This window comes from Silurus meridionalis, chromosome 1 (genome assembly GCF_014805685.1).
Source record: "Silurus meridionalis isolate SWU-2019-XX chromosome 1, ASM1480568v1, whole genome shotgun sequence".
Lineage (NCBI taxonomy): Eukaryota > Metazoa > Chordata > Actinopteri > Siluriformes > Siluridae > Silurus > Silurus meridionalis.
In genome coordinates, this window is record NC_060884.1 from 24,238,163 (window position 1) to 24,263,882 (window position 25,720).

The 25,720-nt window shown below is 39.5% G+C and overlaps 1 protein-coding gene across 2 annotated transcripts; it reads right to left on the minus strand.

Moving 5' to 3' along the window:
- Nucleotides 1–56: 56 nt before the first annotated feature.
- Nucleotides 57–25,720, minus strand: tbc1d23 (TBC1 domain family, member 23). 2 transcript variants are annotated; one of them, XM_046852492.1, is made up of 19 exons: nucleotides 25,581–25,720; nucleotides 16,219–16,327; nucleotides 15,607–15,712; nucleotides 14,738–14,942; nucleotides 14,459–14,582; nucleotides 14,153–14,277; nucleotides 13,986–14,032; nucleotides 12,264–12,367; nucleotides 11,545–11,667; nucleotides 11,310–11,402; nucleotides 10,618–10,788; nucleotides 10,005–10,047; nucleotides 9,714–9,820; nucleotides 9,243–9,382; nucleotides 8,016–8,060; nucleotides 6,492–6,580; nucleotides 5,645–5,780; nucleotides 3,384–3,578; nucleotides 57–1,294 (listed from the first exon to the last, which is right to left on the minus strand). In XM_046852492.1, exons 1-19 carry the CDS (start codon nucleotides 25,616–25,618, stop codon nucleotides 1,210–1,212), a joined length of 2,085 nt encoding a protein of 694 aa, XP_046708448.1. In that variant the 5' UTR covers nucleotides 25,619–25,720; the 3' UTR covers nucleotides 57–1,209. The 2 variants fall into 2 exon arrangements, with proteins under 2 accessions (XP_046708448.1, XP_046708457.1); XM_046852501.1 differs by lacking the exon at nucleotides 8,016–8,060.

Here is a 25,720-nt window from a genome sequence, read left to right on the forward strand (position 1 = left end):
TGTATGAGGAAAGACTGGGTGCTTTTTAGAAAAAACAGCAAACAATTATTGCAAACTTGGAGGCTACTTGTAAATTTATTAAAACCAAAAGATCTTTCAAAGCACAATAATGTAGTTTCGACAGAAAATGTGTACAAGCTGAAAAGTATTTCTAAAGCAAATAAATTTCCCAGCAACATGAACTCTCGTGTCCTAGACTTCACTTCATAACCAGAACCGCATGAACCCTCAGACTGCTCATTAGGAGTAAAAGAAGCATGTTGGCTTGCTGTGTTGTTTATTCGCAACTCAACCAGGACTTGTGTTAAATACTTTCATTAAAAAAACATGATCCTCAGCGAGGCTTTTATTAGTGGCATCAGCTTTCTCAGGGTCTGTTCATAAATACGTTTTTCCAAAGCCAACCATTAGGTACAGTTTTACAGTATATACAAATATCACTTCCCCGCACACCTTTCCTCGCATCCTTCACTTCTGCTTTAAGGCTGCAAGCACAGACCATCAGGAATGACTCATTTATGAGTTAATTATAATAACGAGCTCAGTTATTTGAGTGGCATACATGGGAACGACTTTAAAAAAAAAAAAGTGCACGTGTTACATGTGGCATGACGACAACCATCAGCTGTGCATCACATTGTGCTCCACTACGTTCCACAATGGTTTCGAATATAAATACAGCATCAGTCGAGCGGTCTTGACTCGCAGGCATAAATACTGCTCGGATACATATGCACAGGACTCATCGAAAGTCTACTGCGGTGACTAAATGAGAATGACCATAAATGAAACAAGACAAATGAAACACTGAGCGTTTCAAGGCTCGAGTCCTTTATCTCACCGCAGGCTCTGCCTCCGAGTCTCTCGCATAAAAACAGCGGATTAGCGACAGGATTAAGGCTTGACAGACATCCAAACTGAGGCGACAAGTCCAACTAAAGGGTTAGATTTTCTTGACAGGAACAAGAAGAAAAAGCCGAGGGCTAAACAGAACGACGGTTTGTGTGGAAATCTTGAGTGTCTCTCGATGTGAGCAGCAATACTGAATGTCAGTACTGTCCCAGGTGGAGAGAAAGAGAGAAAGAGAGAGACAGAAAAGATATAGAGCGAGGAAAATAGAACAGATGAATAAAAATGAAAGAATATTCTTTTCCCTCTGCACGTTTGTGCTGACGTTTTATACGTGGCAGTCTCAGAGCAACGGAGACTCTATGAGCTCTCGAGAGCATCCAGAACCTTCATGATCTGTTGCTTGATGGCTTTAGTGGCATCACCAGCATTCGGGATCAAATACCTGCAGATAAGAGAGCACAGAAGGTGTTAATAAAAAAGAAGAATCTGTGTGTGTGCGTAAAATGTTAAAATTGTACAGCAAATTTAAACTGCTCAATCAACATGTCTGACAAAAATGCAGTCAAAACATCCAAAACAACACTACAAGCTCTCTTCTATCTGACCTGAACATCTTTTTCTTGCTCGCTCTCATTCTTATCCAAATATCTCTCTCAGTGGAGGGTCTGTGACTCTGGGACAAATAATCCTTTTGCTCTTAATGTAGTGTAACTTTATTCTTCCGGCTCAGACAAAAGAACATAATCTACTGACTATAATCTCTGTACTACAAAACTTCATTTTCCATTAAAAATATAAAACGTAGCATTATTCAAAACAAGACAGCCTAGGTTTCTTTTTTTTTTTGTCCACTCATTACTAAGAACTATGGTGAGGTAAAACGCCTGTATTTTTATTACTAATGAATATCTAGTGGCATTTACTGTCAATTTTAACCATATACAATTGGTACAGTATACAGTGAGAGGAAGAATGCTCCTGCAGGACCAAGGTGCTACAGTGGACAACAGAAATGAACACTGGACAACACTAAACGTTCTTTCGGCTTCTCCCATTAGGGGTCGCCAAAGCGGATCATCCGTATTCATGATCTGCACGTTCGATTTGGCACATGTTGTTACGCTCGATGCCCTTCCTAACGCAACCCTCCCCATTTATCCGAGCTTGGGACCGGCACTAAGGCTTGTGCAACCCTAATGGCTGGGGTTGGTTCCCCGACCGGGGATCGAACCCGGGCCGCAGCGTTGAGAGCGCCGCATCCTAACCACTAGACCACCACACTGGACAACACTAACCTACCTTAAACAAACAGACTTGTATACAGGACTACATGAAGTCCATGAGTGCAAAACATTTTTGCAACCAGTACGAGCTAAATGTGAGGTAGTGCAAGAATTTGTAAATATATTATAATAAACAAATATAACATGATTCAATATAATAATACATGTTCAGCAGCACACATTAATGGTTCAGATACATAGACCTGCTTTACCCTTTACACTTTCTTACTTACACATAAGGGGCAAAATCGAATCATATCCTGTGTCTCTTGCCCTTCAGTGAATTAGCTTTTACATCAAATTACATTTTCTTTGCGTTTGCATTTTAGATGCCGCCTCTATAATTATAACAAAAGATCATAAAAGTAAACTCTAAATAATAGATGCTGACACCTACGCAGCTTCCATATGGAGTGGATGAGGCAGAAAAGCACTTTGCTGTTAGTATGACACTCACACCACACTGAAACGTCCATAACAATACAGGGCTTTGAAATACAGCAGCGCTATCAGGACCTAAAAATCACCTGTCTGCACCAGCAGAGGGCGCTGCAGTGTTATTTATAGCACTATTTCAGAATCCATAAAGATTCCTATAATCCTAGGCTAAAATCTGTAGTCTTTGATCTCTGGTTTGACATGATCACCGACTGCCAATTAATGGCTGTTGCGATAACTTTTCCTCCAATGAAATTCTGGCAGTGTCGGAAGATTTTAGTGTTAGAAGATTTTCCTGCAATGTGAGGACAAAACCAACAACCAATAAGTGTCAAACCTGATGACGTGATTAGCGCCATCTTCAAATCACCTCAGGAAAAATGTCGAAACGAGTCAGGTGGATTGTGCAGCAAGAAGAGAATCTTACTGGGTTATGGAGGCAAAAGCAGTGTTTGTATGAGGTTTTTTTTATTAATCAAGGCATGTCATTACCAAAATTAAGGCTACAGACTGTTTCTGCTTGCAACCATTAGCGAGAGAACGTGGGTCTGAACGTGTCACAGATTGATGATGCAAAACATTGAGTCTTTTTCTTGTATGCGACAGTTTTTGACAGTCGTACAGTCCGACAGTATGACAACTGAGATCCTACAGTGTGACAAGGGCGATCATGTTCATACAGTCTGACAATCGCAAAGGACTATTAAAAGTCGCACAGTGAGAGCCCTGCATATTTTGCTGAACCACACGGTCTGATGAAAAAGGCGCAATTAGAGAATTATTATGAATATTGAACATTTGTGTAAATACCGTTCCACAGCCATGATTTCCACTCCTGCAGAGTTGTTGCTACCGAACTTGAACGTGATAAGTTCCGGATGTTTCTTTTTCGACGTGATCTTCACCACTGAGCTTAAAGCCTGCCTGGACTGGATGTAGGCAAATCCTGCACGTGAGGCGATCTCCCTCAGGCAGTACATGTGTGTTGCTGTGATCAGCAGGTGGCTGAAGGAGACAAAACATTAATGCTTATGACCTGCATGGTTACTAAAAGGTGTGTATACAGGGGTGTGCAAAATATTTAAGCTGACCGATAGTTGAGTTTATCAGTACCGATAGATTCGTTGGATCGCATTTGCCAATAAGCGAGATTTTAAAATAGATACTGAATAAAAATAAATATTGAAAAAACTAACAAAACCATACTAAATCATGAAAATGAAAAATATAAATATATGATTTAATAATTATAATAAAATAATGAATATATTATAAATCTTTCAGCTTCTCCCATTAGGGATCGCCACAGCGGATCATCCGTCTCCATACCACCCTGTCCTCCACATCTGCCTCTTTCACCCTGACTACCTGCATGTCTTTCCTCACCACATCCATAAACCTCCTCCTTGGCCTTCATCTTTTCCTCCTTCCTGGTGGCTCCATCCTCAGCATTCTCCTACTGATATACCCCATGTCCCTCCTCTGCACATGTCCAAACCATCTTAATCTCACCTCCCTCACCTTGTCTCCAAAACATCCTACATGCGCTGTCCCTCCAATAAACTAATTTCTAATCTTGTCCATCCTCGTCACTCCCAGCAAAAACCTCAACATCTTCAGCTCTGCTACCTCCAGCTCCACCTCCTGTCTTTTACTCAATGCCACTGTCTCTAAACCATACAACATCACAGGTCTCAGCACCATCCTTTAAACTTTCCCTTTCACTCTTGCAGATACTCTTCTATCACAAATCACTCCTGTCACTCTTCTCCACCCACTCCACCCTGCCTGCACTCTTTTCTTCACTTCTCTAACACACTCTCCATTACTTCGCACTGTTGACCCCAGGTACCTGAACTCCTCCACCTTCACCACCTCTTCTCTCTGCAACCGCACCACTCCACTCCCCTCCCTCTCATTTACACACATGTACTCTGTCTTACTCCTACTGACTTTCATTCCCTTTCTCTCCAGCGTATACCTCCACCTCTCAAAATACTTCCTCCATCTTCTCAACACACTCTCCTCACTCGTCAACACATTTCCATCTCCATCCGTTATTGCTCTAACTTGCAGCACATCCTTCCCAGCTCAGTCACTCTGCTTGGCCAATCGGTACAAATCCTTATCTCCTTCCTTAGTGTCCAACTTATCATACAGCTGCTCATATGCCTTTTCCTTGGATGTGGCCCTCTTTACCTGCTGCTTTATCTCCTTGTACTCCTGTCTACTTTTCATCTCTCTGTTGTTCCCAATTCTGTTTTGCCAACCTCTTTCTCCTTATGCTCTCCTGCACTCTCATTCCACCACCACCTCTCTTTGTCTTCCTTTCTATTTCCAGATGTCTTACCAATTATCTTTCTAGCTGTCTCCCTCATCACTTCTGCAGTAGTTGCCTAATCATCCAACACCTCCTCACCACCACCGAGCCACTGTATGACCTCTTCCCTGAATCTCACTACAGTCTTCCTGCTTCAGTTTCCACCATCTTATTCTTCTTTCAGTTCTCACTCCCCTCCTCTTCTTCTTCACCTCCAAAACCATCCTACAGACCACCATCCGATGCTGTCTAGCAACACTGTCCCCTGCCAACACCTTACAGTCTCCAATCTCCTTCAGGTTGCATTAATGAATACATTATAAGTAATATATAAAAAATATAGCGCTCTCCGTGCACCGCACAGTTTCACGTATGAAAACAAACAGCATGTAGTGTCACTTATGCAGTTGTGATATCATCACTGACTCACTATCGGGTGGCACCTCGATGTAGTAATTCACTAAATCAGTGACCTTGGCAATGCTGCTCTTTAGAGCTATAGATCTGCCTTGTTATCTGAATTCTTTCTGTTTACAAGACAACAATCTTATTGATTCTTTCTAACCACAAGGTCTGCATAAACCTGTTTGAGACAATGTCTATCGTTAAAAGCACTATACAAATAAAAATTAATTGGACATAGAAGTAAAAGTAAAATGATATTGCATAATATTGATTGATTGATTCATCTTTCTGTCATGCTGGAAGATGGTCTTATTCTCACTGTGAACATACAGAGTTTAAGTCTCACCTGGGGAACATGTGTCCAGTCTCCTTCACCTCATTACAGGGGAAGTGGTTCTTCACATCTGGCTTGTTAATCCACGTCTGTATGTTCACGATCTCTTTGCGGTCATCATCTGATATTGAAGAGCTGTCAATCTCATCTGAAAAGTGGCAAACAGGACGGATGATTAGGGTTGCAAAGGGGGCCAGAAACTTTCTATGAGAACTTAATCTGGGGAATTTTGGAAACATTACAAGTTGGAAACTTACCAGGAGTTTATGGGAATTTATTAGAAATCTATTCAAAATTTTGGAAATTGATATAAAACTATATCATATAAAAACATTTATTTTGGTCAAAAGTTGACACATGCAAACTAAAACTAATAGCATTATTGACTGATTTAATATTTAGCATAATTTTGTTGCACAATAGCTTACACACAGCACATGTTTTAAACAAAATGTATGTAATATTTATGTAATTCACGTAAATATTCACCAAAATGGATATTTTCTGACTTTATTTTGTGTGCAGGATTTAAGAAATTGTTTAATGTTGTGCAGGACTGCACAGTATATGTAGGGGGTGTGGCCTCAGTAACCCTGCAGTAAGTATGTTGTGAGCATGTGATTGATGAATGTGCTGATTGATAAATTATTAAGATTTTTCCAACTACATTTTTCTCTGTTAGAGGTCCACCTGCAATTTTGTAAATTCCCAGTTTATTCTCATTAGTTTCCATGGAAAGTTTCCAGTATTACAAATTCCCGAAACTTTACAACCCTACTAATGACGATGAAGAGTATCATGATGCACTGTTTAATATATTTACATACTTTTTCATATCTCCTAAGTGCACATTGCTCACCCGTATCATATTCCTCCTCATCACCAATGCTAAAGACGGGCTTCACGCCCCTGTACGGTTTCCCCACTCGGTCACTGCTGCTCACATGCCTGTGGGGAAAACAAATGCTCTAAGAGAAACTCGCACACAAAACACATGCGCATAACTGCGCACAAAATTCAGCAGTTTTGCACATATTAAAAACAGCAGCAGCCCACAAACATATCTAGGATTGTAAAAGATAAGTTATATTAGTTGGAAAAGGTGGGTTAAAAAAAGAAGCAGCGAAGATGGTGTTATCTGAGATGAGAACCAAAGCGTGCAGGACACAATAGAACACGTCAGCTTTGACAGATTTTGACATTAAAAAAATAAAATAAAATGTTCCTTCAGTTTCAAGAGGGTTAAAACACCTGAGCATTCACAGCTCTGGTCATCACCCGGTCAAAAACATGGTTAGCACTAAAGGAAACCTCAGAAAGCACTGGGAATAGGACACGCTGTAGGAACCACACACATTCATTGCACACAGAGAGACAAAGTGTGTTAGTATCAGCCACAGGGACAGACATGATGATGCTTCAGCTTGAATCCTGTTAAACAGAAATGTGTGCAAACTGAGGTTTTTTACAGCATTATATATATTATTTTATTTATATTTTTTCCCCCTATATATGTCACACTTGATTGATTCAGATCACCAAGCAAATTAATACTACACAAGGATAACCACAGTAAATACAGAATGCAGTTTTTAAATGAGGAGTTCATTTATAAGAGGGAAAAAAGTCAGTTCTGGGAAAACCTGCCAAATGTCTCTGTAAAGCAGCTTTAATTAAAAGGATCTGGCTTTGGGCCTAAAATCTAACTTTAAGAAAACATCTATTTATTTTTTCATGAAAACACCACGTGAATGTTTTTGCTTGCTATTTAACTGTGTATCATCTTATCTTCCTGCAAAGACAAGCACGGCAGTAAAATGGTTTGCTAGTGAGTGTTACAGTGAGTGTGATTTTACACAGTGATCGTCAGGTTTAGATCAAGTTGCTACTTCGTTAAGTGCGTATTGAAATATACATGTTAAGGGTTTGCCCAGGTCGCCACATATTTAAGGAAGATTTTGCAAAGTTATTCCTTTAACAAAATCTACATTAAAACAAGGAAAATCTCAGTATAAAAAAAAAAATGATTAAAGATTAAATAAATAAATACACCTATTTTGGAAGAACTCTCTCCATGTAAATGTGCAAGATAATCAACTGTAGATCAATCAGCACTACACGGTTTAGACAATTAACATCTAGGAGAATAAGTCAGACCTGGAGCAGAAGCTTGGAAATGTCTCTACTGCTTCGTAAAAACTCTACTTAAATGAAAATGAATGTGTTAGTCTGCTACAGGGCATGCGCACGCGAGCGAGGCTTAAATTTTGGCCCTCCCCCTTCAGCAGTGAGTTGAGTTAGGCAGGGCAGTGCCACCCTGCATGGGCATGTCGAGGGCCCCAGGGGGGCTCATGCTGGCAGACAGACAGGAACAGACTCTTACCGATCAGGTATCCCCTTCTCTGGCCAGGGCAGAGTGAAAGATAGTCTAGTGTGGAATAACAGAGGCACGGGTGAAGAGGAAGCGAATTAACACAACAAATTAAGCATTAACCACACACACAGATGATCACTGACTAAAGCAGGGACAGGATCTGAAATCAGTTTATCACACTGCTGGATTGGCTGGAAAGCACAAATTACACAAAATCATTTAAAATGATTAGATAACAGGAGAAGTGATTTAAATGTTAAGCAAAAGACGTTAAGAAAAACAAGTTGTTTTTATATACACCATACCATTTACGGTAAATACCATAACATATACCATAACAAATCATAATTACTTATAATATCCACCAGACTTTGCTTATTGATCTCGACATTTATATTAAACATTCTTTAATTGGCCTTTAATTTTATTCACAAATAGCCAGTGGGACTGCAGTATTTAGAAGGTGCACTTGGTAAATGATTACAAAACATGTTTTTTAAATATATATTTAAAAAAATAAAAAATTTAATCTTGATTTTAAAAAACAATATTAAATAATAATTTAAACATATTTAATGGATTTCATTAAAAAAAAAATTTATGTGGAGAAATTGGTACATTTTCACCCAGAAATCACTGTGGATACAAACATTTACGGTACACATTATATCTATTTACACATGTATAATGTCTGGCCAAAGGTATGTGAACACCTGGTTATCATTCTTTTATGTGATGAACATCCATTTCTTAGTTTAACCTCCACTGTTCTGGGGCCGCTTTTAAGTTGAATTTGGAGTGTCGCTGTGAGGGTTTGTGATCATTCGGTCACAAGAGCATTAGTGAGGTCAGACATTAATTTGGGTGAGGAGGCCAGTGTTCCAGTGCATCCCAAAAGGTGTTTGGTGGGGTTGAGATGAAATCATTTGTTGAAGACATTTGAGATCTTCCACTGAAACCTTGGCAAATCATCATTGTGCACTGCCATGCTAGGACATGTTTGGGCATCTTAATTAATGTAATGCTTCAGCACACGTATACATTCTATATAATTGGCCACTTTTAACATTGTGGGAACAGTTAGGGAAAGAATCACATATAGGTATGATGGTTAGGTGTCCACAAGCTTTGCTTCAAGTACTTGGGATATCAAGTGGAGATGAGAATCTGACAAACATGAATAGAATGACATGTTCAGGGCTACTTTATAGCACTCAGATGTGTTACGTTTCTCACCTGTCCACTGGAGTTGCAGTGTTTTCAATGAAGCTGATTACCTTCTCCTTCACATTAACTGACTTGGATTTTAGGGCAAATGTCATTTTGTTGACGAGGGATTTGACTCCTTTGCTGTCCCCTGTGCTACTCAGCTCGCCCTGTTTGAAAGACAGATTGCATTTAAATACTAAATACACTGCAACATTAAAAGAAAATAGCAAAAACAAAAACAGACATAATTTAAATATCCACTAGATGGCACTAAAGCACTGATTTTTCTCCCTTATCTCAGAAAAAGACTGATTAAAAGATTTTAGGTCGCTCATGGTAATTCTGCTACTCAAGCAGAAGCCCTCTGCCCATGAGAACAAAACCAAAATGCACAAATCTGCAGTAAAACAAACCTCTCCCTCCCCTCCCCTCCCCTCTCTCTCTCTCTCACACACACACACACACACACACACACACACACACACACAATAAACTCACATCTACTGAGCTGAGGCTGCTGTGGGATCCTGAAGTGCTGACTATCCAGTGGACATACACGTTGTCTGGCCCTTCCACGTTAATATCAGCCAGGTGTTGCTGCAGTGCTGAACACACAAACACAGCAGTATTCAACCACACTAAAATGAATTTACAGACTGCAAATATAAAAAAGAGTGATAATGAGAACCTAAGGGAGAGAATCACAAACTTCAGTGCAAGAGGATTTCCTTCTGCGCATTTCAGTGACTGAACAAAAATAATGAGATGATTGTGATGACACCTACTTACCCATAAATCCACCTTTAGCGATGCTGACATACTCTTTGTTTTTCTGCCAAAATAGAAACAAAAGCAATTCGTTTTTTTTCTTTGATCACTTTTAGTTTTTTTTTTTTTTTTTTTTTAATGCAGCAAATGATGGTACAAGGTACAAGAAGAAATGTGTCTGCAGGGAGGCTTCTAGGTCTGTAGTATGAAACTATACAGCTTTAGATCTTTCAATGAAACTTAAATATCAAATGAAATCATGAAGCTATATAAACCTTTACTTGATATTAACAAAAAAATATCTGCTGGAAGATTCAATGCTATTATTCTGCTGGTACAGAAAATTTGGAGTAGTAGCAGTGATAACCGCATTATCTGCGGAAAGCTGCTTTGACAAGCTTTTGAGACAATGTCCATTGTTAAAAGCGCTATAAGATATAAATATGAATTGAATTGAACTACACCACATTACAGATTATTTCCCTATAAAGGGTAGTACCGTCTCAAATGAATTAAGTGCATGGTGCCTCATATCACTGAATGAATTGTGCATCTTTAGATCAATCTATCTCCTTTTTAAACATTTACGAGAAAAAAAAAATATATTTTTTAGATTTGAACACTTGTGACAGACCTGTAGAAAATGAGCGAGCACCATGTTCATGTACATGTCTTCTTCCTCACGCCCACTGCCCATGAAGCACAGATGTTCACCGCTGGCCACAGAACCCGACTCCAGAGACTGCTTTTGCGTCTCCAGTAGAGACTTCACAGACAGAGCAAACTCAGACGGGTTGTGCAGCATCTGAGGATGGCAGGAAGATGAGAGGTAAGAGATTGCAGCTAGAGGTAAAAAATGTGTTTGACAAATTATAATTGTCCTAAGATGGTTGATGTCCTAAATATTGATCATAAACCACAAGAAGAAAAAAGAAGGAGGAGAAAGGCGGGAAAAAAGCAGAACAAAGAGAAGGCTATGAAAAAGACAGCATCAGAAAAGAAGAATGAGGAAGATGGGAAAAGTAAGAAGAAGAAGAAATAACAGGTAAAGGAGACAGTAGAAAAGAAAAGAGAAGGTAGGAGAAGAATGAAGAGACAGCAAGGAAGGAAGCAGGAGAAGAAAGAAAAGACAGCATTACTTATGATAAACAATAGAAAATATAAAAGTTCCAGAAAATGAGGGAGAAGAGAACAATGAGAAAGAATAAACAAAGAATTAGAAAAAGGAAAGGTAGGGTAATGTAAAGCAGGATGAAAAAGGGGAACAAAAAAAATAAACAAAACAAGAAAAACTATGAACAACATCAAAAGAAACAAGTGTGTTACCAGATCAGAATCCAAATGAAAAGCGGTAGACAAGTGTCCTGCATTGTACTGCTCTGCTGGACGACAATCCACTACAAAGAAGCGCACTCCCTCCTGAATAAACACACACACACACACACACACACACACACACACACTTGATCTTACACTGGGACTTGCAAGAGTAGAAATTTGGGGTTTACTATAGCAAGATGTCTCACATAAACTGGAATGGAAAAGAAGCTGAACTACTCACAGATTGGAGCTGATTAGCCTGCAGGATCTCAGGTACAGAGACAGGGAGACACAGAGCCTGACTCAGGTCCATGTCCTCCTCCTTTAGAGCCACCAGGCTGCTGCCAAACAGGTTCTGGTTCTCCTACGCATATAAGAATGAACGTGCATTTAATGTCCCATCTTTTGCCGAGCATTGTGTATGTAGCTTCTTAAGTCATTTTGTTGTGTCATTTATTTCTACTTTGCAACTGATATACAACAAAAGTGAAACTATATATTTTCAGCAATCTACACCGATCAGGCATAACATTATAACATTATGACCTGTAAAGTGAATAACACTGATTAACTCATCATGGCACCTATTAGTGAGTGGGATATATTAGGTAGCAAGTGAAAATTTTTCACTCAAAGTTGATGTGTTAGAACCAGGAAAAATGGGCAAGCATAAGGATTTGAGAGTTGTGACAGCTAGTCGACTGGGTCTGAACATCTCCAAAACTCCAGCTCTTGTGGGGTCTCCCGGTCTGCAGTGGTCAGTATCTGTCAAAGGTGGTTCAAGGAAGGAACAGTGGCGAACCAGCGACCGGGTCATGGGTGGCCAAGGTTTATTGATGCATGTGGAGACCGAAGGTCAGCCCGTGTGGTCCGATCTAACAGACGAGCTTGGTGGCCATATAATTATGCCTGGTCAGTGTATATATTAAATCGATAATTCAGCTAAAGTGGTGAACTCACCTTTCGGAGAGAGAGCGGAGTCTTGCTTTGGTAATACTGTGCCAGTGAAAACAGATCCTCAATGTCCACAGTGCCCAACATAGTAGGTAACTGATCCAGAACTTCTAAACATACACACAGATATGCAGTTCAGTAAGAGCCAAAAGCACTGATTATCCTTACAACAGCAGAAATGTTTATGAGCATGGCATCCATGTTCTATGAAAGAGCATAGATGCGCGCTCTATTGTTTAGCTGGCATTTCGCGGCATGGAATCGACACCGGCTTGCTCATCAGGGACAAACTTACATTATAAAGAACATTCACTTTTTATCACCACATAATATGCGTAAAGCTGCTTTAAGACAGCGTTCATTGTTAAATGCGCTATACAAATAAAAATGAATTGAATTGGAGCGCGTGGAGGCGGAGCAGCTAATTTCCTACCCTTTTGAAGTCTTTATTTTTTAAGTTGTTGAATACTTGTCGTTTGTATCTGACAGCAGGATGTTGGTTCTGCCAAACCCTGATGGATTTGGGCAAAGGACATGATCAATGCCCTAAGTGTTTGAGGCCTAAACATCTGCGCTGAGCACTTGCCCTAATTCCAGCATGCAACAGGCAAGCTGATTCTTAAGCTATGAAAATACTGCTGACTATTTATCACATTTCTCTTACATGACAATGACAAACACACAGCTGAGGAGGGAAACACAAAGCCAGCTGAGAAGGAGGTGCCAAGATCCTACTGTGGCAATGCACAGAAGAGCAGAAGAGGAGGAACGAGTGCCTTTACCATGTTAGAACATGGACTGGAGTCACTAGGAGCTTTCACTGGTTAAATGCAAGTACTGTTGCAAAAGCATAATTAATGACAGAGTCTTAGGGTACTTAATAAAGCTGGATTTGATGTGCCATCTCAAATTTGTACTCAAGACCTCAAGACTTTTAGCATCAAGTGCTGGTAGCTTGTCAGCAGAGTGAAGATTGGAATGTAATGCAAGAGCACTATACTGAGGCAGCAGTGAATGGGTTACAGACTGGTGTTAAGGCTGCCTTGCTGAAATTAAAGCTGGGTCCTTCAACCAATATGGCTGGCAGGTGCTTAATCTAATTCTCAGTCCATTTATCCAAGCAAGTAATGGGGCTATTCCACAGTGTACCAGTTTCATTTATTCTCAGGTGTGTTTATGAGCTCTCAGGTGACTGCACTGAAGCCGAGTCTGTAACTTGGTAACATATCTGTAGAATGCTTTTATGAATTCCTTTAGTACAAGCTTTTTGTGATAGAAGCTCTAAATATCTAGAATGTCATCCTTCCAGAGCTGCTACTGCTTTTTAAAGGGAGACTACATTAATATACAAACATGTTGATGGCTTATGGATTGAAGAAGACCTTTAGGAAACCATAAGTAACCTGGATAAACTCTATATTATTGCACGAGCAGTGTAAAAAAAAATATATATATATACATATAAAATAAATAGACATTAAAGCAGCTTTGGTAAGACTCTTACAAGGCTGTGATGTGAGGGTAATGGTTGTGTAATGTTTTATGATGATATGTTTTATATAGGCACCGATTTGATTGTCTATTGATGGAGATTTAACAGCTCTCCTTTGAGTTCCACATATTAAAACATTTTAACATTTAGTTATTTAACACCGACATACAAATAACAATATATAATAGATATTAAAGTAGGGTCATGAAGTGAATTTTATAAGACCATCAACTCACTTATGGTGACTTCTTTACTGTCTTCTTCATCGTAACAAATACTATCTCTTTAAAAGAAAGGAAACAAAAAAAACGTTTTTCACAAAAGCACATCACCATTCTGAATCATTATAACGATTTAAAATAACTGTGAAGTCGTTTAAATGACACAACGAAGAGGCACATACTTGGCGTTGACAAGAATGACGAGCATAAGGAAGAAGATGAAGAAAGGGTCGGCCTGCTGGAAGTAGAAATGCCAGAAGATCTGAGTAACCTCAGGGAGGCAGTGGCTAGAGAACAGACTGCCTAACTGTAGAGACAGAGAAAACATGTTGTTTAAGCCCAGGGGATTAATATATTATATATGCTGCAAAACCAAATAAACTGCTATTTGCTGATTTTCTTTTGTTTTTTTTTGTTTGTTTTTTTATGTACAGCTGTAAATCAGTTTTAACAACAATAACCGCTGTGAGTAAAGGTAATATACTGACCCAGTTCATGCTATAAGAATCTGGTGTAATCTTTTTGGTGTCAAGGAATGAGCAGAGCTCAGGCTCATGGTACTGCAACAGAAGTCTGTACAGGTGGAACGGTCGCCCATTCGGCACACAGTCCCTACGGAGAGAGAAGTGCACTAGATTCAGGAAAATAAAATGGAGCGCAGCCATCATACTTGACATAATACGTAAATAGTATTTTATCTTCTGGACAAAGTGAAGCGAGTGGTAGAAGGACCGTTCCACAGGTTTGACCTAAAATGATACGCATACCTGGGAATGTACTTATTCATGATGGCGTAGAAGCAGTTGTAGAGGTCACTGCGGGCCAACTGGAGGCCCAGCAGAGGTATGAGCAGGTTGGGCCAGCAGAGATCGGCTGTGAACGTCACGTTTCGTGACTTACAATAGAAAGTAATCACTGCCTCCACGTCCCCCACTAGGTCCCGGCTCTCCTCTGCAGGAACTCCCAGCTGATCTAAACACACATCAGGAAACACAGGTCAAGATCACAGTCATCGAAATTCTTTGAGACAGCAAACAAAAGAGACACAATGTTTCTATACCGCTTTGTGCATATGTGTGTGTGCTTTTCAGTTTCATTTTGGGCCTGGATTTGAAGTCTGGGACCTACTATTTTTGGAATAGTTTTTTTGGCTCAAATAACTGATGCAGTGCTGCATGGAAAAAGCATTTTACACACCCACATTGCTTTCATACTTCGTATTACCATTGTGTGATGTGGCTTACAAAACTCAAAGTGTAGATAATGTTAAAACAGTCCTGGTGCATGTACATGTCTGCATTTCCGCAATCTTTTATAAAAACCTAGAAAGTTATTTATAGTAATTCACTTCTAAATTATACTAAAAAAAACCTTTAATCTTGCACCCTTTAGCTAAGGTAATGTTGGGTAGGAGCCACTTTAACAAAAACAGTTAACTAAATCCTTGCTATCTTAGTGTGATTTCCTTTCACAGTGAATGCTATGCTCTGATTGACATTGTTGTGTAGCTACGAAAATGCTGTGGGTGCGGCAACATGCCTTTCATTTTATTTTGGACTGTGGGAGCATGGAACAGATTTCTAGTCGAATCAATAACAAGTGCACAGATTAAGATTAAATGATGGCAGTTATTCACCAATGAGCTGCTGGCTTCGGTTATGTATGAGCATCTGTTCTGGTAAATCCAAAGCCCCATCCCATGAGGATAAACTGTCTCCTTTACCGGCCACGTTTAGAGCAATCTGAAACACACAGAAAGAGAATCAGGAGGGCAAAAGAGGAGGACAGGATAAAGTGTCAAGAGGAGAGAAAGAGAAACATCGATGAGGGCTTTGATGCTGAGCTGCATTTGAAGGAGTCTCTGTAAAGGAGACCAAAAATCTGCTGATCACAGTATATCTCTGCCCTGCCCATAGTGACCATCTCAGGTTTCACTAATAAGCACAGGATCAATACGGCTGCTCTCTATGTCCTTTAGGGAGCAGCTGGAGCTGCACTTAAGCTCTCTCACAGAGTTGGCACACAGTGTACAAATGCCCTCACTGTGCACAAATACAATATTCATACAGCTCATTTCTTTTACACAAGCGGCCTATAATATCTGCCAATACTGGGTTTGCTACATTATTAGGTTTATGTACCAGTTTATAAAAAAAATGCAGTGCAGGGAACACACACACACACACACACACACACACACACACACACACACACACACACACACACACACACACACATACATACATACCATCCAAAGCTTGGCTCTTTGAGAAGGTGGCAGTTTATCGATCTGAATGATGCCATTCTTTCTAGCATCCCCACCTATAGAATCCAGATCCACGGCTTGGTCCTTTTCCCTGAAACACAAACAAATCACAATTAATAACATGGGCATTATCAAAAGTTTTAATACGGCAAGGTGACGGGCTACAAAAACTCCTCTCAATCTACAAATAAGGAACAATCCAATAACCGGAATAAACCAAACCTTTACACTAGTTCATTATAATTCTCAAAATTTAATTTCTATTATTATTAAGCTCAGTTATGAGAATTATTTTTAATACGAATGTATTTCACTGCACTTTGTTATTAAATCATACCTATTACAGTATTATACAACCTTTCATTTAACAAATGCAAACTAAATTGTAAATTACAAAAAATTTTAAAAATTATTTTTACAATCTCCTACTTCAAGTGTTATTTCCAACATTAAATTAAAAAACTAAACATTTACGTTGATTTCACAAAAGCAAAATACAAACATTTTTTTTTTTTAAAAGATCGTCATTGTATTTAATTCACATTGTTAAATAGGAAACCTTGTGTTATATTAAAAGAATATCATAAAGGAAGCAGAGATCTAGCAGAGCTCACGAAGCACCTACAATTCTTACCTACTGACATCATGGATTCATACCTGAGCGTTCAACAGCACTGCTTATTACACAGCGTAGCAAAAATAACGTACAAAAAAATATATATATTCGACTAGAGAGATCTCAAAATGTACTCGGGAGCAGAACATGCAAGAGGAACATAATGAAGACTAGAACTCGCATTCAAGAGAAGAACAAGCCCTAACTCGGGTAAAGAGTGTGAGCTTGTGTTTGGTGAGCAAGTCAAACGCTGTCAAAAACCTTCATTGTTTGGCTTGTTGCTAAGGTAACCGTGGAGAGAGAGTGTAGAGAGAGAAAGAGAGAGAGAGATAAGATGCACTGTTTAATCTGCTGTGGCTAATGTAGGAGTTTCACCTCCCGATGTTTAATAAACCAAGTGTTGTGATGTCCCGAGCTCCTCGTCAGTTTTCGAACTGCAGTGACGATGAAACTGATCGACAGAAGAAGAAAAAGCCAAGAACTAGTGATGGGAAGATCGGATCATTTTAGTGACTTTCAATCTCGTTCATCAAAATGAACGAATCAATTTATTTATTTATTTTTGTCATTTAGTTCATTTCGTTCCTTTGATCAGAAATAATAATAAATTAATAATAAGAACTAAAATGTTACATTTTCAATAAGCAGATCCCCCAACATGTCTACATACACAACCCTTTGACTATAGTTCCAATAAATACAAATTATGATAAACAGATTAAGAAGCTCACCTCTCATATCTTCTGGTCCGTGTTAAGTGACTCCCATAACTACTGTAACAATAATGTCAAGATTCGGACCAAAAAACTGATCTATATAATTGGCAGTGTGTATGGGAGTCACATGACAAAAAAAAACTAACGACTTGGACCAAAAGACTCATCAGATGAACTGCTAAATTCTGTTTCCTGTGTAATGCACTGCATGGCGTATATGGGAGTCACGTGATCAAAGAACGAACGACTCGCACCGGAGAACTCGTGAGATGAACTACTCAATTCTGTTTCCTGTACATAAACTGTGGAGACTTTCCGATGCTTTGCTTTTGCTCGTGCAGTAGAAAATGACCGAATGGCTCTTTGAGACTACTCGTTCTTCTAAATCACATTAAAGACTCTATTATGAATGAAAAAGAATTTGTTTGGGAAAGACAGATCACTACAACAAAAAAAACCAAAAAAAGAATCATTAAAGGAGTCTTGTTTAGAGCACCTCACTGTTCCAGGTCTGTTTTTAATTAGCAACAACTCGTTTCTCTCACAAAATAGGCGATAAGCAATCAGAAAAGGTCTGTGGTTTTACACGACATAATGCAAAAAATGTGAACTTAACATTTGAACCAAACTGTACTGAAAGTGTCTCTCTGTCTCTCTCGTACACACACATAACAGGCTCTATTGCCAAGAAAAAGATAAGAATGAGAAAGCAGCAGCGATTAGTGGCACGAGTTCTCTTCAGAAGATGCTTTGATAGTGATTGAGGTTTGTGGTGTTAAATGGCTCCTGAACAGTTTGAGATCAGAGTCCTACTCAAGCCAAAAGCTCAAACGCAACTCATGCGATCCCCGCAAGAATCATGACATTAATGCAACATGGGTTTGACCATAGCATATGGAATCAATGACAAATATGGGTTTCTTAATCCCAAAACTTACGATAAATGCAGTGACTCATCAGATTCACTTCAAGAAAATAATGGGTGAGACAAGAAATGAGGTGTGGAAGAGACCCAGGCATCTCACAACAAGCCAGCAGTTATACACAAAAAGCAAATCTGAGGAAAGTCACACAGGATGGAAGTAGACTGTGTCTACATGTGTGTGTGTGTGTGTGTGTGCAATGTCTGAATGACACAAGAACACGAAGTCTGTTTGAGCTGCAATAAATGGATCGGTTTTATCCAGTATGTGAAGCACAGGCTGCATTTGGATCATGTTTCTCCACATGTCAGTGCGAGATTAATAAATCAACACTACACTGCCACACTATTTGACACGTATATGATAACGGAATGAGTGGTATTTTGAATCGAGCACTAAGTTTGAAAAAGCCAAAAAGGTGAATGGTATTTTTCTTTTATAATGTAACAAATCCAATTAGCATACACGTTCAACAGCAAAGAAATTGTTAGGATCTCAGATAGAACAGGTAAACACACAAAACATGAAAGCAGTGGATTCACAGCTAGGTCTCATGGGTTCTAATGTACATCATCTAATCATTGGATCTTCTAAGGTTTTACACTTGTCGCCTCAAACTTCCTGTTCTAAAAAAGTTGTTTTCATGTGTCATGAATGCTTATATAAGACTTTTGGCTGCAACAATCAAGTGGCAAACAAACATAGATATAATGTTACAAGAAATTCACGAATCTATAGTCACTATATTGCCAAAACTTTGCAGACACCTGTTCAAAACTATGGTATGTGCTTTTTGAGCATTGCATTTCACATTTTGTCCTAATTTGCTCTTATATTTCCTCTACTCCTCAGCAGGAGTAAGACAGAGTACATGTGTGTGAATGAGAGGGAGGGCAGTGGAGTGGTGCGGTTGCAGGGAGAAGAGGTGGTGAAGGTGGAGGAGTTCAGGTACCTGGGGTCAACAGTGCAAAGTAATGGAAAGTGTGTTAGAGAAGTGAAGAAAAGAGTGCAGGCAGGGTGGAGTGGGTGGAGAAAAGTGGCAGGAGTGATTTGTGATAGAAGAGTATCTGCAAGAATGAAAGGAAAAGTTTATAGGACTGTGTTGAGACCTGCGATGTTGTATGGTTTAGAGACAGTGACATTGAGTAAAAGACAGGAGGTGGAGCTGGAGGTAGCAGAGCTGAAGATGTTGAGGGTTTTTGTTGGGAGTAACGAGGATGGACAGGATTAGAAATGAGTTTATTAGAGGGACAGCGCATGTAGGACGTTTTGGAGACAAGGTGAGGGAGGTGAGATTGAGATGGTTTGGACATGTGCAGAGGAGGGACATGGGGTATATCGGTAGGAGAATGCTGAGGATGGAGTCACCAGGAAGGAGGAAAAGATGAAGGCCAAGGAGGAGGTTTATGAATGTGGTGAGGGAAGACATGCAGGTAGTCAGGGTGAAAAAGGCAGATGTAGAGGACAAGGGGGGTATGGAGACGGATGACTCCTAAAGGGAGAAGCCGAAAGAAGGAGAAGATGATTTCCCTCTACTCTTCTGGGAAGATGTTCCACCAGATTTTGGAGTGTGCTTATAAACATTTGTGCTCATCAGCCACAAGGGTGTTAGTAAAGTCAGATACTGATGTAGGCTGAGGAGTCCTGGGGTGCAGTCAGTGTTCAATATCTTTCTAAAGATTTTCAGTAGGGTTGAGATCAGAGCTCTGTAGCAGACCACTCAAGAGCATGTAAACCGTATCTTCATGCAGCTCGCTTTGTTCACAGGGGCATTGCCATGCTGGAACAGGTTTGGGATCCCAAGTTCAAGTGAACACAAAATTTTATTATACCACATCCGAAGACATCCAATACAATTGTGTGCCTCCAGCATTGTGGTAACAGTTTGGACAAGAATCACATATGGTAGGAAAGGTCAGGTGTCCCAATACTTTTGTCCATACATTGTTGTTCAGGTTGTTTTCGTCTCTAGTTTCTACACTTTGGTTCGATTCCTCTGAAATATATTGTATGTCTCTCTCTCAAGTTAAACATGCTCCTGAGGTACCAGTGACCCTGTCACTTTCTTCTCTCTCGATCTGCCTGATTCATCCCGAGACCCTACCTTTGGATGAAGTTCAATTCAGGATGGTTTCTAAGCAGCTCAAGAACTATAAGAATGGATTTAAACGGTCATCCATATCAACAATCTGCAACGATGGCTTAGGACCTCAGTTTGCATGAACAGTTCAGCATTTAACTGCCTTTCATTGAACAGTCACACCTCAGCAATGATGGAACTATAAAGAATGGACATTCGGATCCCCTTAGATGGGCTCCCTTTCAAATCTGGATTATTTTAAACTCATACATGATGTACTTTATACCTTTATAACCTCTTATACAACTTTATAACCTCTGTCCATTGTTAAAAGCCCTATACAGAAAAATGAAATGAACTGATGCAGCTCTAAGCACTAAGGTCTTCCCCTAATTCAGGAGCATAGTAATCATAAGCAAGCATTTTGGAGAGTCCCAAGACTGAAATGTTGCTGTAGTGACGAGGTGTTGTTTAGAAAGGAGTCAGTAGCCTGTCAATCTCTCAAATACCATTTCTTATCAGAACCTCATGAAAATCTGAGATCACGGTAACAAAACAAACAAAAATATATTATCGAAAATCAGCATTTCCAAAAAAAATTTTTTTTTTTAAAAGCTACGCTTCATGTTTAAATAAAAACACAAAGCTGTACACTTGCAGAGAGTCTAAGGGTTGAACATGCTTTACCATCTGCCAGGCAGCCACTGGGCTGAGCAAAACTTGCTGAACAAAGCGCCGCCTTCCCACACACCTCCTGGCTCTTTGTCACACACAAACATACAGAATCTGTCCTTCTGTTGTGAAAACAATGGCCATCACTCACAGTACACAAACTGGTTCCACCATCATAGGGTTGCTGAACGATAGCAAAAGAAAATGCTGTGGTAGGCTTCCGAGTTACACGTCAATCAGTGACGAGGGAGCAACAGTGAAAACACGGCTTATTTAGGTGCAAACCGAGAGCATGAGAGTGTGAGTCTAGTAACACCATGGTTACTCTGTGAATCGAGTCAGGATGGAAATTAACTACTAATAGACGTTTTTAAAGCATGTTTCAAATTGAATTATATTTAATACCTTTCACATCTCTAACCTTATAATTAGTCTCAGGTCCAGTGAACTGTTTTCAGCAAAATAATTGACATAAAGATGATAGATATAGATAGATAGATAGATAGATAGATAGATAGATAGATAGATAGATAGATAGATAGATAGATAGATAGATAGATAGATAGATAGATAGATAGATAGATAGATAGATAGATAGATAGATAGATAGATAGATAGATAGATAGATAGATAGATAGATAGATAGATAGATAGATAGACTTTAATGATCCCGAAGGAAATTCCAAAATGCATGTAATAATCTACAACAATGGTTTATATTTAGAATATTCATTGAACCATGGCCAGTTTGTCCCCCATATGCTGATCCACTCTGGCACAGTACTCTCTTGCGCTGGAGTTGTGTGTGGGTGGGCATGCATTGAACTACAACCACTAGGCAAAAAACATATGCATTTGAACATCCGAAGCTGTCGTGAGCCATTAGAGTAAATCCTTCAGTAAAACAGCAAGCAAGAGGTGAAAACTAAAGTGGAATTTCTACTGAAAAACAGAAATCCTTTATGTAAAATATATGAAGCAACACTAGCTATTTGAATGTAAATGCTTAAAGCTTAAAATGCGTAAAAAGTGTTGCGTTTTTAAAATATCAAATAATGTAAGCGCAAATGTTGGTACCTGTTTACTACCAGTATTTTTTCACATGATAATGAACATTAAGTGTGTGATGTGAAGCAGTCAAGTAAACTAAGAAAGCAAGTAAACTGCAAACATTAAATCTTGGCACATGAAAATGTCTTGAATATTGTCAGTTGTATCTAGAATTTTCTTAATATAAGATTACAGTAAGCCACATATGATTACTGACATCATTTTCTTTTGTCCAAGGGAAGAGGTGGCTGCTCAGTGATTAAGATGTTAGACTTCTAATCAGAAGGTTGTGAGTTCAAACCCCTGCTTCTTCTCCTGGGCCCTTAAACAAGAACCTTAAACACGCAACTGCTCAGGTGTATGATTGAGATCATTGAAAGTCCATAAATGTAAATTCAAAAATTAATGTTTAAACCAGCAAAATGATCTGCCAATAGAAGAAGACTATATCAAGCTATATATAGAAAAAGGACCATTAAGCTTATCGTTGCCATCTTATGGCACCCCGAGGTCACTCTAGATATGTGCGTCTGCAGAATGCTATAAATATATTTGGTTTAGTATAATGTTATAAGGGGAAATCCAGGATACACCTGGCCATATTCTAGATTCTTCCACATGATGTCATTTTTTATTATTTTTTTGGCCTCATGTTCAATCTAACGGACAACACCTGTCACACAGTCCATCTGATCCCACTAGTGTCTGCTTGTGAATTTAAGAAGCAATCCTAAACCTACGTTCACCACAACCAAAAACTCGCTCCCGTCACTCCAGCCTTATGTCCTGTCTCCAATAAGAAATGACATAACGCATATCCACACAGCCTATAAATACCCTGCTGTTACTTCGGCTCGAAATCAACATTGAAATCAACAATTTCAGCATTGCTGTAAAAACCAGGAAACCAGCGAGTAGCAGAAACTTGTTTACTCGGTTATCAGAGGGTTGAGGTTTTAAATTCCTGCAATTCACCGAGACACAACAGAGCAATGAAAGCAAGCAAGTTCCTCCTTTAACATGAAGATCACAATATCACACTGTGGTGAAAAAGCCAGGAGCAGCAAAAATGCCAGAAGTACTGGGCTAACTCAGCCATCTCATGCAGGTCTAAACTTGTATTGAATGAAATGCATAATACATTGACAACTTCCTACTGAGGTAGGAAAACACACAAAAAAATTATGCTATAAACCAAATGAGCTTCAAATATTACACTATGTGGGCAAAAATATTAGAACACGACTTTTCTAGGCATATGCGCTTTTTTTAGCAAATTGTTAACACAAAGTTGGAGGCATGTAATTGTAAAGGATGTCTTTGGATGCAGTTGCATGAAATATTCCATTCACTTGAACTAGGAGACCCAAACCTGTTCCAGCGTGACACTGCCCCTGTGCACAAAGCCAGCTCCGTGAAGATAGCTACAGGAGGTGGTAGCTCAGTGGTCAAGGCATTGAACTTTGGATCGGAAGGTCACGAGGATCAAATCACCACACTATCGAGCTGCCACTGCTGGGCCCTTGAGCAAGGCCCTTAACCACTTAACTGCTCGGTTGTAAGTCACTCTGGATAAGGGTGCCTGCCAAATGCCCTAAATGTAAATGTCAGACATGCTTTACATGGGTTAGAGTGGGAAATCTTCCCTGAAGAGTGGAGGCTATTATAACAGCAAATGGTAACTAAATGTGGAACGGGATTTTAAAAAATTTAATAAAAAAAATTTAAAAGGAGTAAAATTGTCAATTTATTGTTTTTCAAATAAGTAAGCTTTTTAAAAAGGCTTCGTCTATTACAAGTGATGAAGTGAGTTTCTGCTGAGTTGTGTTTCTCCAAGTATTCACCCGATTAACCCTGGTAGGCGTCATTGCGTCACACGCTCCACGAATGACAGATGTTTGCTTACAATTCATGAAAATAAGATTAGTGAAAGACAAACTGTGTGTAATTTGTGAGGCTGTTACCTAACATTTGTCACTTGATAACATTAACATGTAACATCACCTGTCAGTGAAATTTCCAGCTTGAAAATTTGAGCTACAGGAGCTCGTCTGTTGGATCGGACCACACGAGCATCAATATGCCTTGGCTGCCCATGACCCTGTCGCTGGTTCACCACTGTTCCTTCCTTGGACCACTTTTGATAGATACTGACCACTGCAGATCGGGAAACCCCACAAGAGCTGCAGTCTTGGAGATGTTCTGACCCAGTCGTCTAGCAATCACATTTTGTCCCTTGTCAAACTCGCTCAAATCTTTATGCTTGCTTTTATATTTAAGATTTTGCCTGCTTTTAACACATCAACATTGGGGACAAAATGTTTACTTGCTGCCCAATATATCCACCCACTAACAGGTGCCATGACGGAGAGATAATCAGTGTTATTCACTTCACCGCTCATAATGTTATGCCTGATCAGTGTACAATAAGCCCTTGTTTGGGCATGTCTGGTATACATGTCTTCCTGTTGGATGCACTGTAGATGGTATTAAACCAAATTTTCATGTGGTCACATGTTTCCAATGCAAAGCTCCAGGACTGCAATCAGGAGAGATAAGACACAAGACCTTTGACTGGGTGGATTTCTTATTGTCCAAACACATCCTGCATAATGACATCGTAGTTTAAAACATATACCAAAAGCAACAGCTGGATACATACCATTTATTTAATAAAATACAATTATATTGTGTTATTAAATATATTAAATATAATATTAAAGCACATAGCATTGCATTGAAGCCACACTGAGACAATATACAGCTGTTTCAACGCATACAAACACTAACTGTCGGGGAGCTGAAATAGCACCAGACAGCACATTTACTGTACATACATCGATAATTGACAGTAAATTCATCTGATTGTAGTTTTCCTGCGACATCCAGCAGTAAACCTGGCAACTGTTACAAAACCGACGCGTCAAAATAACGCTGTATAGAGTAAAAATGTATGTAATTCACTGCATCCTTCTAACAATGCAACGGCTCAATCCCAAACGCATCAATGCTCCCTGTATAAGTGCACTACCTAAAGCGTAACACGTGATCAAGTTTGGATGCTTCGTAGTGCACTACAAAGCCGTTTGGGACTCGAGCGCCATATCGTCGAGGGGAAGAAAAAAAGCCAGACTAGCAGGTTAGCACCATAGCGGTACTTAGTTTTCACTAGTTCAGCTCAGCGTAACGTGTTGACTGGTTTGAAGACACAAAATATATTTATCCGGTATAATATCGCTTAAAACCATTTTTCGTGGATAAAAATTGACAGACCATCGCGCTCTTACCAGCTGCTCTGAATCACTTCCTCTCCAGCGTCCGCCATTGCTGTGGTGACGTCCACGTCACTGTGAGCCGTAAAGTAGCGCAGCGGTGTCGTAACAACTGCAAACCTGGAGAGTTCACACACGTGGTTTGTTTCCTGTCA

Coding starts and splice junctions, on each gene's coding strand:
- tbc1d23 (XM_046852492.1), bottom strand. CDS start 25,618: ATGGCGGACGCTGGAGAGGAAGTGATTCAGAGCAGCTG. Junction 15,713..16,218: donor AAAGAGCCAAGCTTTGGATG/GTATGTATGTAT, acceptor TGTGTGTTTCAG/ATTGCTCTAAACGTGGCCGG. Junction 14,943..15,606: donor CCGAAGCCAGCAGCTCATTG/GTGAATAACTGC, acceptor ATGTGTGTTTAG/ATCAGCTGGGAGTTCCTGCA.